Source organism: Squalius cephalus (assembly GCF_949319135.1).
Source record: "Squalius cephalus genome assembly, chromosome: 18".
In the NCBI taxonomy this organism is placed as follows: Eukaryota; Metazoa; Chordata; class Actinopteri; order Cypriniformes; family Leuciscidae; genus Squalius; species Squalius cephalus.
The window spans coordinates 34,349,901-34,364,024 of record NC_137139.1 but is presented as its reverse complement, the minus strand read 5'-3'; the positions used below and the strand labels follow the sequence as shown (position 1 = coordinate 34,364,024).

The following is a 14,124-nucleotide window of genomic DNA, read 5'->3' as shown; positions in this document are numbered from 1 at the left end:
TCCTTGGTGTCAAAATCAGTCACATATAATGTCAGGAAACACGCTGCATGTCAACATCCAATATCATGTCAATATTTTTGGTGAGTTGTAAGGAACACTATAGTTTAAACTGATAATCGTTTTTAATCGCGTTTTCGCAGTTTCCCCCATTAAATCCGGTCACGCAACAGATTTTTTGCCACTCAGTGCGGATGAGGGAGTGTGTTCCCGCCCGCGGGTAAGTGACGTCAAGGTATGTGGTATTAGCATCTTAAAAAATATTATTATTTAGAGAATATGCCATTGTTTTTGGGGCAATTCCTGATTGTGTAAAACCTTTAGTCAATCATGGCCCTAAAGGACATTTAGGCTCTTTACCTATATTTGACAACACTAATTTATTTGTTAATAATAATAATAATAATAAACTTTATTTTATATAGCGCCTTTAAAAGTAGCATCTCAAAGCGCTTTACATAAAAATATGAAATTAAAAGGTACATATACCTTTTAAAAGGTACACATATCAGTGCAAGCGGTAAAAAACTAACCAAACAAAAATAAAAAATCAATAAAAAAGCAAGCATAATAATGACATGAATCACACAAACGCTACCCTAAAAAATTAAGTTTTAAGGGATGATTTAAAAACACTAAGGGATTCTGCATTCCTAATCTCAGAGGGCAGGGAATTCCACAATTTAGGAGCCAAAGAAGAAAAAGCCCGATCACCCATAGTTTTTAGCCGTGTTGTTTGGACAGTTAGAAGACCAGCTTCAGAGGAGCGTAGAGCACGTGTAGGAGTGTAGGGGGTTAGAAGCTCACACAAATATTGAGGGGCCAGATTATTCAAGGCCTTATAAGTGAGCATGAGAATTTTAAAATCGATACGAAAACTAACAGGAAGCCAGTGCAATTTTTCCAGGACAGGTGTGATGTGCTCCCTTGCACTGGTCCTTGTAAGAATTCTAGCAGCTGAATTTTGTACCAACTGTAATTCTAGATACTCCAGCCAGCAAAGCATTACAGTAATCAATACGTGAGAAAACAAAAGTGTTGATTAATTTTTCAGCTACAGAGAAAGTCAACATGGGATGTAATTTGGCAATGTTTCTGAGATGAAAAAATGATGTTTTGACTGTGTTACGAACTTGATGGTCAAATGTTAAATTGGCATCAAATATCACCCCCAGATTTTTTAGGTTAGTTTTGAATTGCAAAGCAGAGCCATCCACACTTAAGGTTATGGACTCTGCTTTACGCAACTGATGAGGTGAACCAATAAGCATCACTTCAGTCTTGTCACTGTTTAGACAGAGAAAATTTTCAGACATCCATTTTTTAATCTCAGTAAAACATTGAGAAAGGAAAGACACAGGCATATTGACATCAGGTTTTGAATGTATATATATCTGAGTATCATCGGCATAAAAGTGAAAGTTAAGACCAAGTGTTCTTAAAAGTTGGCCAAATGGAAAAATGTAAATGGGACATTCTACCAGAAACGTACATTATCTGTCCTTGAATTGTTACAGTGACTAAAAAAGTATTTCATCCAAAAATTCCTAAAACTGGCTCATAGTTGATTTCTGTTAGTTGTTCTGTAAAGGAATATCATTCATTAGGTTCTCAGATATTTTTTTCTTTATTAAAAACACTTTTGAAAATTACAAATTGTCCTCAGCCAAATTGGAGCTACAGCTTCCATAGTTTTGTTATGCTAAAAACTGTTATTTAGGAAAAAAGCTCCATCAATAACAAGTTTAAGCTGTTATCATTCACATCAACTGATCAAAAACATGAAATTATATATAAATTCTACAAATAAATTCTATTTTACAACTGTCCCCATGTTTTGGTCAGTCCTGTCACGTTTACATAAAACTCTACATAAAATGTGTGAAATACGCCTTTAAGGGTATCACTCAGAGGAAGTGACATCATTTGATCCAGATGAAGCTGACATTGATCAAGGCTGCATTCTGTCATTGAATTGTATGATTTTAAGCTTTTTTTTGTATGTTTTTTTTAGGAAGACGAGCTAAAGGGTCAGGCCCTGTCACGGTAAAACATTCCAGAAAATAATGAAAATGTTTTAAATTCAAAACATGTCTAAAAAGGTTACTGAAATTCCTTGCTTGCATGTTAACAGTTTTTATGCTAGCATGCTAGCAGGCTGAGTAATGGCAGTTTAAAATGGCCAACCGTCAGGCCCTGTCACATTCCTGTGTGACACGGCCTTACAAATTAATGTTATTGTTCTTTTTTATTACATTTATTGCATATATTATGTATTTAACACATGCAATAGTAAAATGAAGGCCCAGGTGCTTGATTTTTATACAACTGTGGCCATGGAATTTAAACACAGTGATTTCAAACAGTGATTTAAACACCTGAATTCAATTATTTGGAGGGCTGTCCCAATACTTTTGCCAATATTGTGTATGTCCTTGGCTGAATTTTACCATAGTCTAATATTACATTAACATTAAAATTATAATAATAATTTAAAAAAGAAATGGCAATCAAAACTTAAATAAAGAACACAAAACATAACTTTTTCTGCATCATCAAAATCCATAAAGTCAGTCCTGTCACAGTACTGTCAGTCCTGTCACGCCATGGTCAGTCCTGTCACACAGGAAATTATGACAAAAATGTACTATTTGAGGAAATATTAATTAATTAATCTCTTTACCTGTGTAGATGAAGGTGGGGATATATATCCACTACTATCCACTACTATGTTTTTGTAAAAATCTCCTATGTAAAGGTAGTTATTTTACAACTATATGAGTGCCTGGTGGGTATTCTGTGATTTTTGTGTACTACAGTTGACCGAAAAGTTACTTATATTTCTTAAAGGAATTATAAAACCATGTTAGATACAATCAGGGACATGTGATCAATAAGAAAATGCTATTTGTATCAAAGAAATTCATTATGAAACCATTCTAACAAATACAAATTTGTCTGTGACAGGGCCTGACATTTTAGGGGTGAAATGCATATAAAACTGTATTTTATTCAATCATAAAAACATGCTGAGATGGGATGATATGTTTCTCTCATAGTTTAACATGTCCTCCATATGACTCAACGTTCAGATTTAAGAAAAATATATTTTTTCCCCCAAGATTTTTATAAGTGGAAATGTACGTTTCTGGTAGAATGTCCCAAATACTAAAAAGTAAAGGGCCCAAAACTGATCCCTGGGGAACTGTTGATCAAACTCCTTTCAGCAGATTGTCAAACAAGAAAATTCGCTCAATTCTTAACAAGGATCAGATTTCTTTACCTGCTTGTGTAAGCTTTTGGAACAACAAATTTGATAATAATATAGTATGGGAATTTTTCTGGCTCCTTCAGAAAAAGTTCTTTTTATCTAATAAAGTTGTTGAAGTATCTTTTAAAATTATTCATAATTGCTATCCAGTTAATTATAATTTTGCTAAATTTAATAGTAGTATCTCCCCCTTGTGCACCTTTTGTCATCAGGGTGATGAGACAATTACTCATTTATTTTGGGAATGTACTGTATGTATTGCAAAATATTTTGGGTTGACTTTTCAAATTTTGTTAAAAGATGTCTTTAAACTTTTGTATAAATCAAAATTTTTTGTTTTTTGGTGACTCTCTGAAAGTAGACCCTTATCATTTTAAATTTATTCTCAACTTATTACTTTTTCTTGCCAAATATTATATTCACAAGTGTAAGTTTTCAAAGAAAACTCCTTCTTTTTTCATTTTTAAGAAAGATTTTGATATATATTTGAACTCCTTGAGGAATTCTAAAAACTCTGCTGCTTGTAAGACTCTACGTTGGTGTCAATCATTTAAGCATTTAAGCCCTCCCCTCCCCTCCCCTCCCCTCCCCTCCCCTCCCCTCCCTTCCCCTCCCCTCCCCTCCCCTCCCTTCCCCTCCCCTCCCCTCCCCTTCCCTCCCCTTCCCTTCCCTTTATATCAGTTATACAGTTTAACTACGTTTATTTTAAGACGTGTTTTTATGTAGGAACCATAGCTTCATACTGTGGAATTAATTCTTCTCCACAGCACACTTCTATATTTGTTATCTCAATATTATTATTTATTATCAGACATGTTTTCCAAAGTAGCCTTCAGCCTTTGAGGTGAAATTATTTTGGGAGTTCCCCTTTAAGGATTATGTGGATTTACTCGTCAAAGGGACACTTTTGATTTCATTTTCGCTGAAATTCTCAATTGTTATTGTGGTTTTCGCAGCACTCAGGAACTAACACAGTGAGGAGTGTTGGCCGTGTGTTAAATCCTCGTGAGCTGACTAACAAGAGAGCAGTTTTGGGCATCGTAGGCGTTTTGAACACGCCTTTATAGACAGCTCACTGGATGTTGAGACGGCTGTTCCTTGCTGGTTTCGTTTTTGTTTCTGGATCCGATGTCGTGAGCTCAGACTTATAATCATAAGCAGTCTTCATCATAATCAGTTCTGTGACTGTCCCCAATCGCCGCAAAAATGTACAAGCTGGAAAAGGAGAATTTGCGGCGCTCGAGCGATTATATCGCGAAGATTTTACGACCGTCACTCATCAAAACCTTCATGACGATGTACTTTGACAAAGGTGAGTTAATGAACGAACAGCAGCAGATAATCAGTTCCGTAAAACCTGCAGAAACTTGTTATCATGGTAAAAATATCCCTCAGTTGATATTTGTTTAGAGTCCTATTGGATATTGGATTTTCTATCTCAGAAATATATTTGTATTGTGTTTAATAATGTGTATTAAATAATCAGAGAGTGGCTGCAGGACTTTTAATAAATAAAAGACTTTTATGTCCTATATGATTGTTGTAACAATCATTTTCACAGACAACATAGCACTGCCTTGCAGATTTTGAATAAAAATGAAAAAATTAATTTAATTAATGTTCCAGATATATCTTTTTTGAATAATTTTTAGTACTCTATTTAGTAGCCTAATTTAATTTTTTTTTTTTTTTTTTTTTAAACAAATACTATAAATATTGTACACACACCAGTGTTGTTTTATTTTTATTATAGTTTTATTGATATTTTTAGGTAGTTTTTATTTTTAGATTATAAGTTTTCATGTTAATTAATTTCATTTTTAGTACTTTTATTAATTTTTGTTGTTTTTTTCTAAATATTTCTGTTTAGTTTTTTTCCCAGTTAATAATTTTAGTGCTTTAATTTATTATATATAGTTTATTTCCAAGACAACATTTCTAATTTTCATCTAGCTTAACTAATATATATATAATTTATTTTATTTCAGCTTTATTTCACCAAACAAACATTATACATTTTTACAGTAGTTTTAGGTAACGATAATAACCCTGATTCACGCTATATGGTTGTGAGTGGTTTGTACGATTTTAGTTTAATTTAAAATGACTGGGCAATTCCATTCTGTGTAATTCTATTCTATTCTATTCTGCACAGAGGTGGTGGAGAGGATTCTCTCTGAGGAGGAGATGTCTGTGACCGCCGCGGCCCAGATGTTGCTGGACCGGATGTGTTTTCTAGAGGAAGAGGGCTGGTTTCAGGCCTTTCTGGACACCCTGTTCGCCTCAGGTGAGATCAGTAATTACAGGAGCAGGCGATAGATGCTATTATTTACACTAAGTGAAAGTGGCTCTATTTTATTTTGTGATCTGTAAAAATAGTTATTCATTTCTTTTTATACTTAGTGCAAATAGTGGCAGATAATATTTGCACCTCATTGTGTTGTAGTACATTATAAAACAGTATGCAATAACAACATATTCAATGTATATGATTATATTTATTCAAATGCTTTATTGGGACATTGACATTACGTCCCCTAACCCTACTGTTTAAACAGTTTATTCCCAGTATTAAATACCAGTTAGGCACCTTATTTCTACTTTTTGACTTTTTTTTAAATTTGTATTTAAAATAAATGCCGTGCTGATTTGCGATGAATGACGGATTCGAACTAGGGCGAACACGTCAAAATCTAACTCTCCACACCACTGTTATCAGACAGGTTTCTTTTATAATTTCGCCTGGCTAAAATAGAAATAAAGTGTAAATAGATGTTCCATTTAAAGTCCCCCTGTAGTCAATAATTTGATCCCTTAAAACTCATTTTTAATCACCAAAATCACATATTTAAACATTTTTTCCTTGTAAAAATGTCTTCATGCCTTAAAATATCTTGAATGTAACTCGACACCCTTGCCTCATTTAGTATGCGTGGCTCTATGAATATTCAAATGAGCCCCGCCTCCACTCACTCACTCAGCTCAGAGATCCACTGGTTGACGATCACACGTTGATCTGATTGGTTACAAGGTAGTTTGTGACGTCAGAAACACCAGCGATTTCAAAGCGTGTTTTTGAGACTGTCTTTGGTTCACTGCAGTTTTAAGGAGGAAATACTCAGCAATGGTGTCGACTTATGAATTTACACATGGTTTGTCTTAAAGCACATTAAAAACACCATTTTCACCACAGGGGGACTTTAAAATCAGTGGAACGTTCATGGAAAAGGTTCTTTAGATTTTCAAAATGTTCTCCACACTAAGAAAAAATGGTTGTTTTTAAGAACTGACCATTGAAAGGTTCTTTGAGGAACCAAAAATGGTTCTTCTATGGCATCTCGTTGAAATCGCTGTGTGTGTGTTGCTGTAGAATATACCGGTCTGCACAAGGCCATTCAGGATTGGAACTTCCGTGAGTTAGAGGAACTGAATGAGCACCGAAAGCTTCTGGAGAGAATCGAACCATCGATCACCAAGCACATAAAGCCCAGCGAGCTGCTCACGTACATGAACGACTGTCTCAAGCCCAGAGAGTGTGAAGAGATCAAAGCGGTGAGTCTCGGCCTGCTGTGGTTGGGTTGTGTGAAGTACACTATATACACTACCAGTCAAACGTTTGGGATCGGTAAGATTTTTAATGTTTTTATAGGAAGCCTCTTCTGCTCACCAAGGCTGCATTTATTTGATTAAAAATACTAAAAATACTGTAATATTGTGAAATATTATTACAATTTAAAATCACTGTTTTCTATGTGAATATATAGTAAAGTGTAATTTATTCCTGTGATCAAAGCTGAATGTTCAGCATCATTACTCCAGTCTTCAGTGTCACATGATCCTTCAGAAATCACTCTAATATGAGGATTTGATGATCAAGAAACTGATTATATTTGAGATGCTCAAATAAACTCATTTATTCCAAATAAATGCTGTTCTTTTGAACTTTCTATTCATCAAATAATCCTAAAAAAAATTGTGCACAACTGTTTTCAACATTAATAATAATAATCATAAATGTTTCTTGATCATCAAATCCTCATTAGAGTGATTTGTGAAGGATCATGTGACACTGAAAACTGGAGTAATGATGCTGAACATTCAGCTTTGATCACAGGAATAAATTACACTTTACTATATATTCACATAGAAAACAGATGATTTACATTATAATAATATTTCACAATATTACTGTTTTTTTGTTGTATTTTTAATCAAATAAATGCAGCCTTGGTGAGCAGAAGAGACTTCTTTTAAAAACATAAAAAATCGTACCGATCCAAAACGTTTGACTGGTAGTGTATGAACGTTTCTCTCATTCTGTGTGTGTGTGTGTGTGTGTGTGTGTGTGTTACAGGTGGATATCCAGAAAGGTAATATCGCTGCCGGTCAGAAACTGGTGGACACTCTCCTGCGCTCGGACAAATCGAACTGGTTTAAGGTGCTGAAGATGGCGCTGGACGCCTGCAGCTGCTATGACGCCCTGGAACTGCTGGAGTCCAGTAATACTGACATATTCAGACACTCGTTTTATCTTTCTTTCATTTGTTCATTCATTTATGATCTATCTACACTATATTGCCAAAAGTTTTGGACACGAACGTTAATGACATCCCATTCTTAATCCGTAGGGTTTAATGTGGAGGTATAACAGCTATAACAGCTTCAACTCTTCTGGGAAGGCTTTCCACAAGGTTTAGGAGTGTGTTTATGGGCATTTTTGGCTGTTCTTCTAGAAGCGCATCTGTGAGGTCAAGCACTGATGTTAGACGAGAAGGCCTGGCTCACAGTCTCCGCTTAATTCATCCCAAAGGTGTTTTATTGGGTTGAGGTCTGGACTCTGTGCAGGCCAGTCCAGTTCCTCCACACCAAACCCGCTCATCCATGTCTTTATGGACCTGCTTTGTGCACTGGTGCGCAGTCTGTTGGAACAGGAACATCTCCTAACTGTTCCCACAAAGTTGATAGCATGAAATTGTCTAAAATGTCTTGTTATGCTGAAGCATTACGAGTTCCTTTCACTGGAACTAAGGGGCCAAGCCCAACCCTTGAAAAACAACCCCACACCCTAACCCCCCCTCCACCAAACAACCCCGCACCCTAACCCCCCCTCCACCAAACAACCCCACACCATAACCCCCCCTCCACCAAACAACCCCGCACCCTAACCCCCCCTCCACCAAACAACCCCGCACCATAACCCCCCCTCCACCAAACAACCCCACACCCTAACCCCCCTCCACCAAACAACCCCGCACCCTAACCCCCCCCTCCACCAAACAACCCCGCACCATAACCCCCCCTCCACCAAACAACCCCACACCCTAACCCCCCTCCACCAAACAACCCCGCACCCTAACCCCCCCTCCACCAAACAACCCCGCACCATAACCCCCCCTCCACCAAACAACCCCACACCATAATCCCCCCTCCACCAAACAACCCCACACCATAACCCCCCCTCCACCAAACAACCCCACACCATAATCCCCCCTCCACCAAACAACCCCACACCATAACCCCCCCTCCACCAAACAACCCCACACCATAACCCCCCCTCCACCAAACAACCCCACACCATAATCCCCCCTCCACCAAACAACCCCACACCATAATCCCCCCTCCACCAAACAACCCCACACCATAACCCCCCCTCCACCAAACAACCCCACACCATAATCCCCCCTCCGCCAAACAACCCCACACCATAACCCCCCCTCCGCCAAACAACCCCGCACCATAACCCCCCCTCCACCAAACAACCCCACACCATAACCCCCCCTCCACCAAACAACCCAGACCATAACCCCCCCTCCACCAAACAACCCCGCACCATAACCCCCCTCCACCAAACAACCACCAAACAACCCCACACCCTAACCCCCCCTCCACCAAACAAACCCACACCATAATCCCCCTCCACCAAACAAACCCACACCATAATCCCCCTCCACCAAACAACCCCACACCATAATCCCCCCTCCACCAAACAAACCCACACCATAATCCCCCTCCACCAAACAACCCCGCACCATAATCCCCCCTCCACCAAACATCCCCGCACCATAATCCCCCCTCCACCAAACAACTCCGCACCATAACCCCCCCTCCACCAAACAACCCCGCACCATAACCCCCCCTCCACCAAACAACCCCGCACCATAATCCCCCCTCCACCAAACAACCCCGCACCATAATCCCCCCTCCACCAAACAACCCCACACCATAACCCCCCCTCCACCAAACAACCCCACACCATAACCCCCCCTCCACCAAACAACCACATAACAACCCCACACCATAACCCCCCCTCCACCAAACATCCCAGCACCATAATCCCCCCTCCACCAAACAACTCCGCACCATAACCCCCCCTCCACCAAACAACCCCGCACCATAACCCCCCCTCCACCAAACAACCCCGCACCATAATCCCCCCTCCACCAAACAACCCCGCACCATAATCCCCCCTCCACCAAACAACCCCACACCATAACCCCCCTCCACCAAACAACCACCAAACAACCCCACACCCTAACCCCCCCTCCACCAAACAAACCCACACCATAATCCCCCTCCACCAAACAAACCCACACCATAATCCCCCTCCACCAAACAACCCCGCACCATAATCCCCCCTCCACCAAACATCCCCGCACCATAATCCCCCCTCCACCAAACAACTCCGCACCATAACCCCCCCTCCACCAAACAACCCCGCACCATAACCCCCCCCTCCACCAAACAACCCCGCACCATAATCCCCCCTCCACCAAACAACCCCGCACCATAATCCCCCCTCCACCAAACAACCCCACACCATAACCCCCCCTCCACCAAACAACCCCACACCATAACCCCCCCTCCACCAAACAACCACATAACAACCCCACACCATAACCCCCCCTCCACCAAACATCCCCGCACCATAATCCCCCCTCCACCAAACAACTCCGCACCATAACCCCCCCTCCACCAAACAACCCCGCACCATAACCCCCCCTCCACCAAACAACCCCGCACCATAATCCCCCCTCCACCAAACAACCCCGCACCATAATCCCCCCTCCACCAAACAACCCCACACCATAACCCCCCCTCCACCAAACAACCCCACACCATAACCCCCCCTCCACCAAACAACCACATAACAACCCCACACCATAACCCCCCCTCCACCAAACAACCCCACACCATAACCCCCCCTCAACCAAACTTAACTCTTGGCACAATGGAGTCAGGCAAGTACCGTTCTCCTGGCAACCATCAAATCCAGAGTCGTCCATCGGATTGCCAGACAGAGAAGCGTGATTCGTCACTCCAGAGAACACGTCTCCACTGCTCCACAGTCCAGTAGTGCCGTGTTTTACCCCACTGCATCTGACGCTTTACATTGCACTTGGATGCAGCTTCTTGACCATGGAAACCCATTCCCTGAAGCTCTACGCACTGTTCTTGAGCTAATCTGAAGGCCACATGAAGTTTGGAGGTCTGTAGCTGTTGACTCTGCAGAAAGTTTGCGACTTCTGCGCACTGTATACCCCGCTCTGGGATTTTACGTGGCCTTCCACTTTGTGGCTGATTTGCTGTTGTTCCCAATTGCTTCCACTTTGTTATAATACCACTAACAGTTGACCGTGGAATATTTAACAGTGAGGAAATTTCACGAATGGACTTATTGCACAGGTGGCAACCTATCCCAGTACCACGCTTGAGTTCACCGAGCTCCTGAGAGCGACCCATTCTTTCACAGATGTTTGTAGAAGCGTCTACATGCCTAGGGGCTTGATTTTATACAACTGTGGCCATAGAAGTGATTGAAACACCTGAATTCAATGATTTGGAGGGGTGTCCCAATACTTTTGGCAATATAGTGTATCTATCTCTCTGTCTATCTCTCTGTCTATCTATCTCTGTCTGTCTATCTATGTCTATCTATCTATATATCTATCTATCTATCTATCTATCTATCTATCTATCTATCTATCTGTCTGTCTATATGTCTGTCTGTCTGTCTGTTATCATCCATCCATCTATCCTTTTGTCAGTTCATCCCTTTCTCCATTTTTTCTTCCATTTTAACATCCATCAATGATCAACCACTCATTCATAATCACATCCATTCTTCATATCCCCCATCAACAATATCATCATCTTCCATCCTTATATTGTAATATCTTTCTGATTACTCATGGGACAATCCAGCAATAGGGTGATCAGTTAATTCTGTGTTATGATGATGATGAAGATAATGATGAAGATGATGATGATGTATGTCTTGCAGATGGAGGCAGTACTGCCGCAATGGGCTGTCGATCAGACGGGGAGGCGGATTCCATGACGACAGAAACCATAACGACAGTGAGTTTTGAGTTCAGAGAGGAGACTGAGAGTGAAGACATGCTGATGAGCGCCAACAACATGACTGTCACAGAGACACCCAGCGGGTTCACAGGTACACAGCCCGACATCATGTGACCTTCACCTCAGCGCTCTTGTGTTTGCTGACCTTTGACCCTCCTTGCAGGCGAATACGTGCGTTCAAGCGAGCGTAAGCTGAGGGAGTATCAGAAGGAGCTGGCGGACGCTGCTGAGGGGCAAAACACCATCATCTGCGCCCCTACAGGTGCGTCACACCTGAGAGAGACTTTCACATACAAAACACCTTAAGCTGACCAATGAGTTTGGCTAGCATACACACAAGCGTTGCTGCTATTCGTTTACCAAAATACCATTTGCTAGTAATTTTAATGCTAGAATGTATCGTTGAATTTACCTAAAAATGTCAGGGCGTGCTTTTATCCAAAGCGACTTACAAACGAGTAGAACTAGTAAAACCAAGAAAAGGCCAATAATATGTAAGTGCTGTGACCAGTCCCAGTTAGTCCAGCACAGAACACATAGTACATTTTTTAATAGATAGAATAGAAATGGAATAGTAAGTGTTAGTATTAATGGATCAAGTGTTGATGATAAAGATGCGTCTTCAGCCGTTTCTTGAATATGGTTAAAGACTCTGCAGCTCAGGTTGAGTTCAGCAGGTCTTCACCAGCAGGGAACAGTCCAGGTGAAGGTCTGTGAAAGTGATTCTGTGCCTCTTTAAGATGATGCACCACAAGACGACGTTCACTTGCAGAACACAAGCTTCTGGAGACATATGTGTGCAGTAGTAAGTTTAGGTTTAGGGGTGCAGAGCCAGTGGTTGATCTACAGGAAAACATCAGTGCCTTGAATTTGATGCGAGCAGCAATTGGCAACCAGTGCAAGTTTATGAGAAGAGGAGTGACATGCGATAAAGACACTCTTGCTGATCTGGATCAGTTGCAGAGGTTTGACAGTGATGCTGGAAGGAGAAAGCATTACAATTGTCCAGTCTGGATAGAACAAGAGCTTGGACAAGGAGTTGTGTAGCATGCTTTGATAGGAATGACCTGATCCTCCTGATGTTGTATAAGGCAAATCTGCTGGACCGGGCAGTTCCAGCAATGTGGTCTGTGGAGTTCAACTGATCATCAATCACAACTCCAAGGTTCCTGTCCTGGATGGAGTTATGGTTGACAAACTCAGCTGAATGGAGAAGTTGTGATGAACTGTTGGGGTGGTCGATAACACAATCAGTTCTGTCATAGCTAGGTTGAGTTGAATGTGATGGTCCTTCATCCAGCAGGAAAAGTCTGTCAGGCAGGCTGAGATGTTCGCAGCTACCGTCGGGTCATCTGGCTGGAATGAGAGGTTGTGTGTCATCAGTGTAGCAGTGATAGGAAAAGCCATGTTTCTGAATGACATTTCCTAGTGATGGATGGTCCCAGTGAAGTGGTCCCAGCACTGAGCCCTGAGGCACTCCAGTAGCTAGATGATAACAGTGATGGGAAAAAACATGTTTCTGAATGACATATCCTAGTGATGACATGTAGATGGAGAAGAGAAGCGGTCCCAGCACTGAGCCCTGAGGCACTCCAGTAGCTAGATGATAACAGTGATGGGAAAAAACATGTTTCTGAATGACATATCCTAGTGATGACGTGTAGATGAAGAAGAGAAGCGGTCCCAGCACTGAGTCCTGAGGCACTCCAGTAGCTAGATGATAACAGTGATGGGATAAACCATGTTTCTGAATGACATATCCTAGTTATGACCTGTAGATGAAGAAGAGAAGCGGTCCCAGCACTGAGCCCTGAGGCACTCCAGTAGCTAGATGATATGACTTAGACATCTCACCCCTCCATGACACCCTGAAGGACCTACTGAGAGGTAAGACTTGAACCACTGGAGTGATGTACCTGCGATGCCTTTCATCGTGAGGGTTGACAGAAGGATCTGGTGGTTAACTGTGTCAAACCCAGCAGACAGATCCAGCAAGATGAGCACTGAGGATTTGGAAGCTGCTCTTGCCAGTCTCAGAGCTTCAATAACTGATTGTTGAGTGTCCGCTTTTGAAGCCAGATTGGTTGTTGTCCAGGAGGTTGTTCTGTGTGAGAACAAGTACTTTTGTAATGAATGGAAGAAGGGATTTGTCGTCTAGTTATTTAAAAGTGCTGGGTTTAGAGTGGGTTTCCTAAGCAGTGGGGTTATATGAAATATCAACATATTAACACCGTATCCTTTTCACACATCACAGAAAATTTGTTAAAGTGGGCAATAAATGTAATGTCAGCCTTTCATTTTTTATTTCAGTTTTTACCTTTAAAGTTACAACTACGGTGCTACGGTGAAACATCAGACTTCTCTCAATCATTTAGTCAGCTGTAACTCTGTCCCTTTCTCTCATTCAGATCCGCCTCCGTTTTTAATGCAACATTCATCTCTCAACATCACATAAAAAATGAATAAATAAATATTTACTCTACCGGTCAAAAGTT

The 14,124-nt window shown here is 41.1% G+C and overlaps 1 protein-coding gene across 1 annotated transcript in view; it reads left to right on the top strand.

Moving 5' to 3' along the window:
• Positions 1-4,345: 4,345 nt before the first annotated feature.
• Positions 4,346-14,124, top strand: part of rigi (RNA sensor RIG-I) — a 23,332-nt gene continuing 13,553 nt past the window's right edge. The window contains exons 1-6 of the mRNA XM_079848877.1: positions 4,346-4,580; positions 5,424-5,555; positions 6,639-6,820; positions 7,623-7,767; positions 11,550-11,720; positions 11,793-11,891. Of these exons, the coding sequence (XP_079705003.1) occupies positions 4,475-4,580; positions 5,424-5,555; positions 6,639-6,820; positions 7,623-7,767; positions 11,550-11,720; positions 11,793-11,891 (835 nt within the window). The 5' untranslated portion in view covers positions 4,346-4,474. The remainder of the gene's footprint in view (positions 4,581-5,423; positions 5,556-6,638; positions 6,821-7,622; positions 7,768-11,549; positions 11,721-11,792; positions 11,892-14,124) is intronic.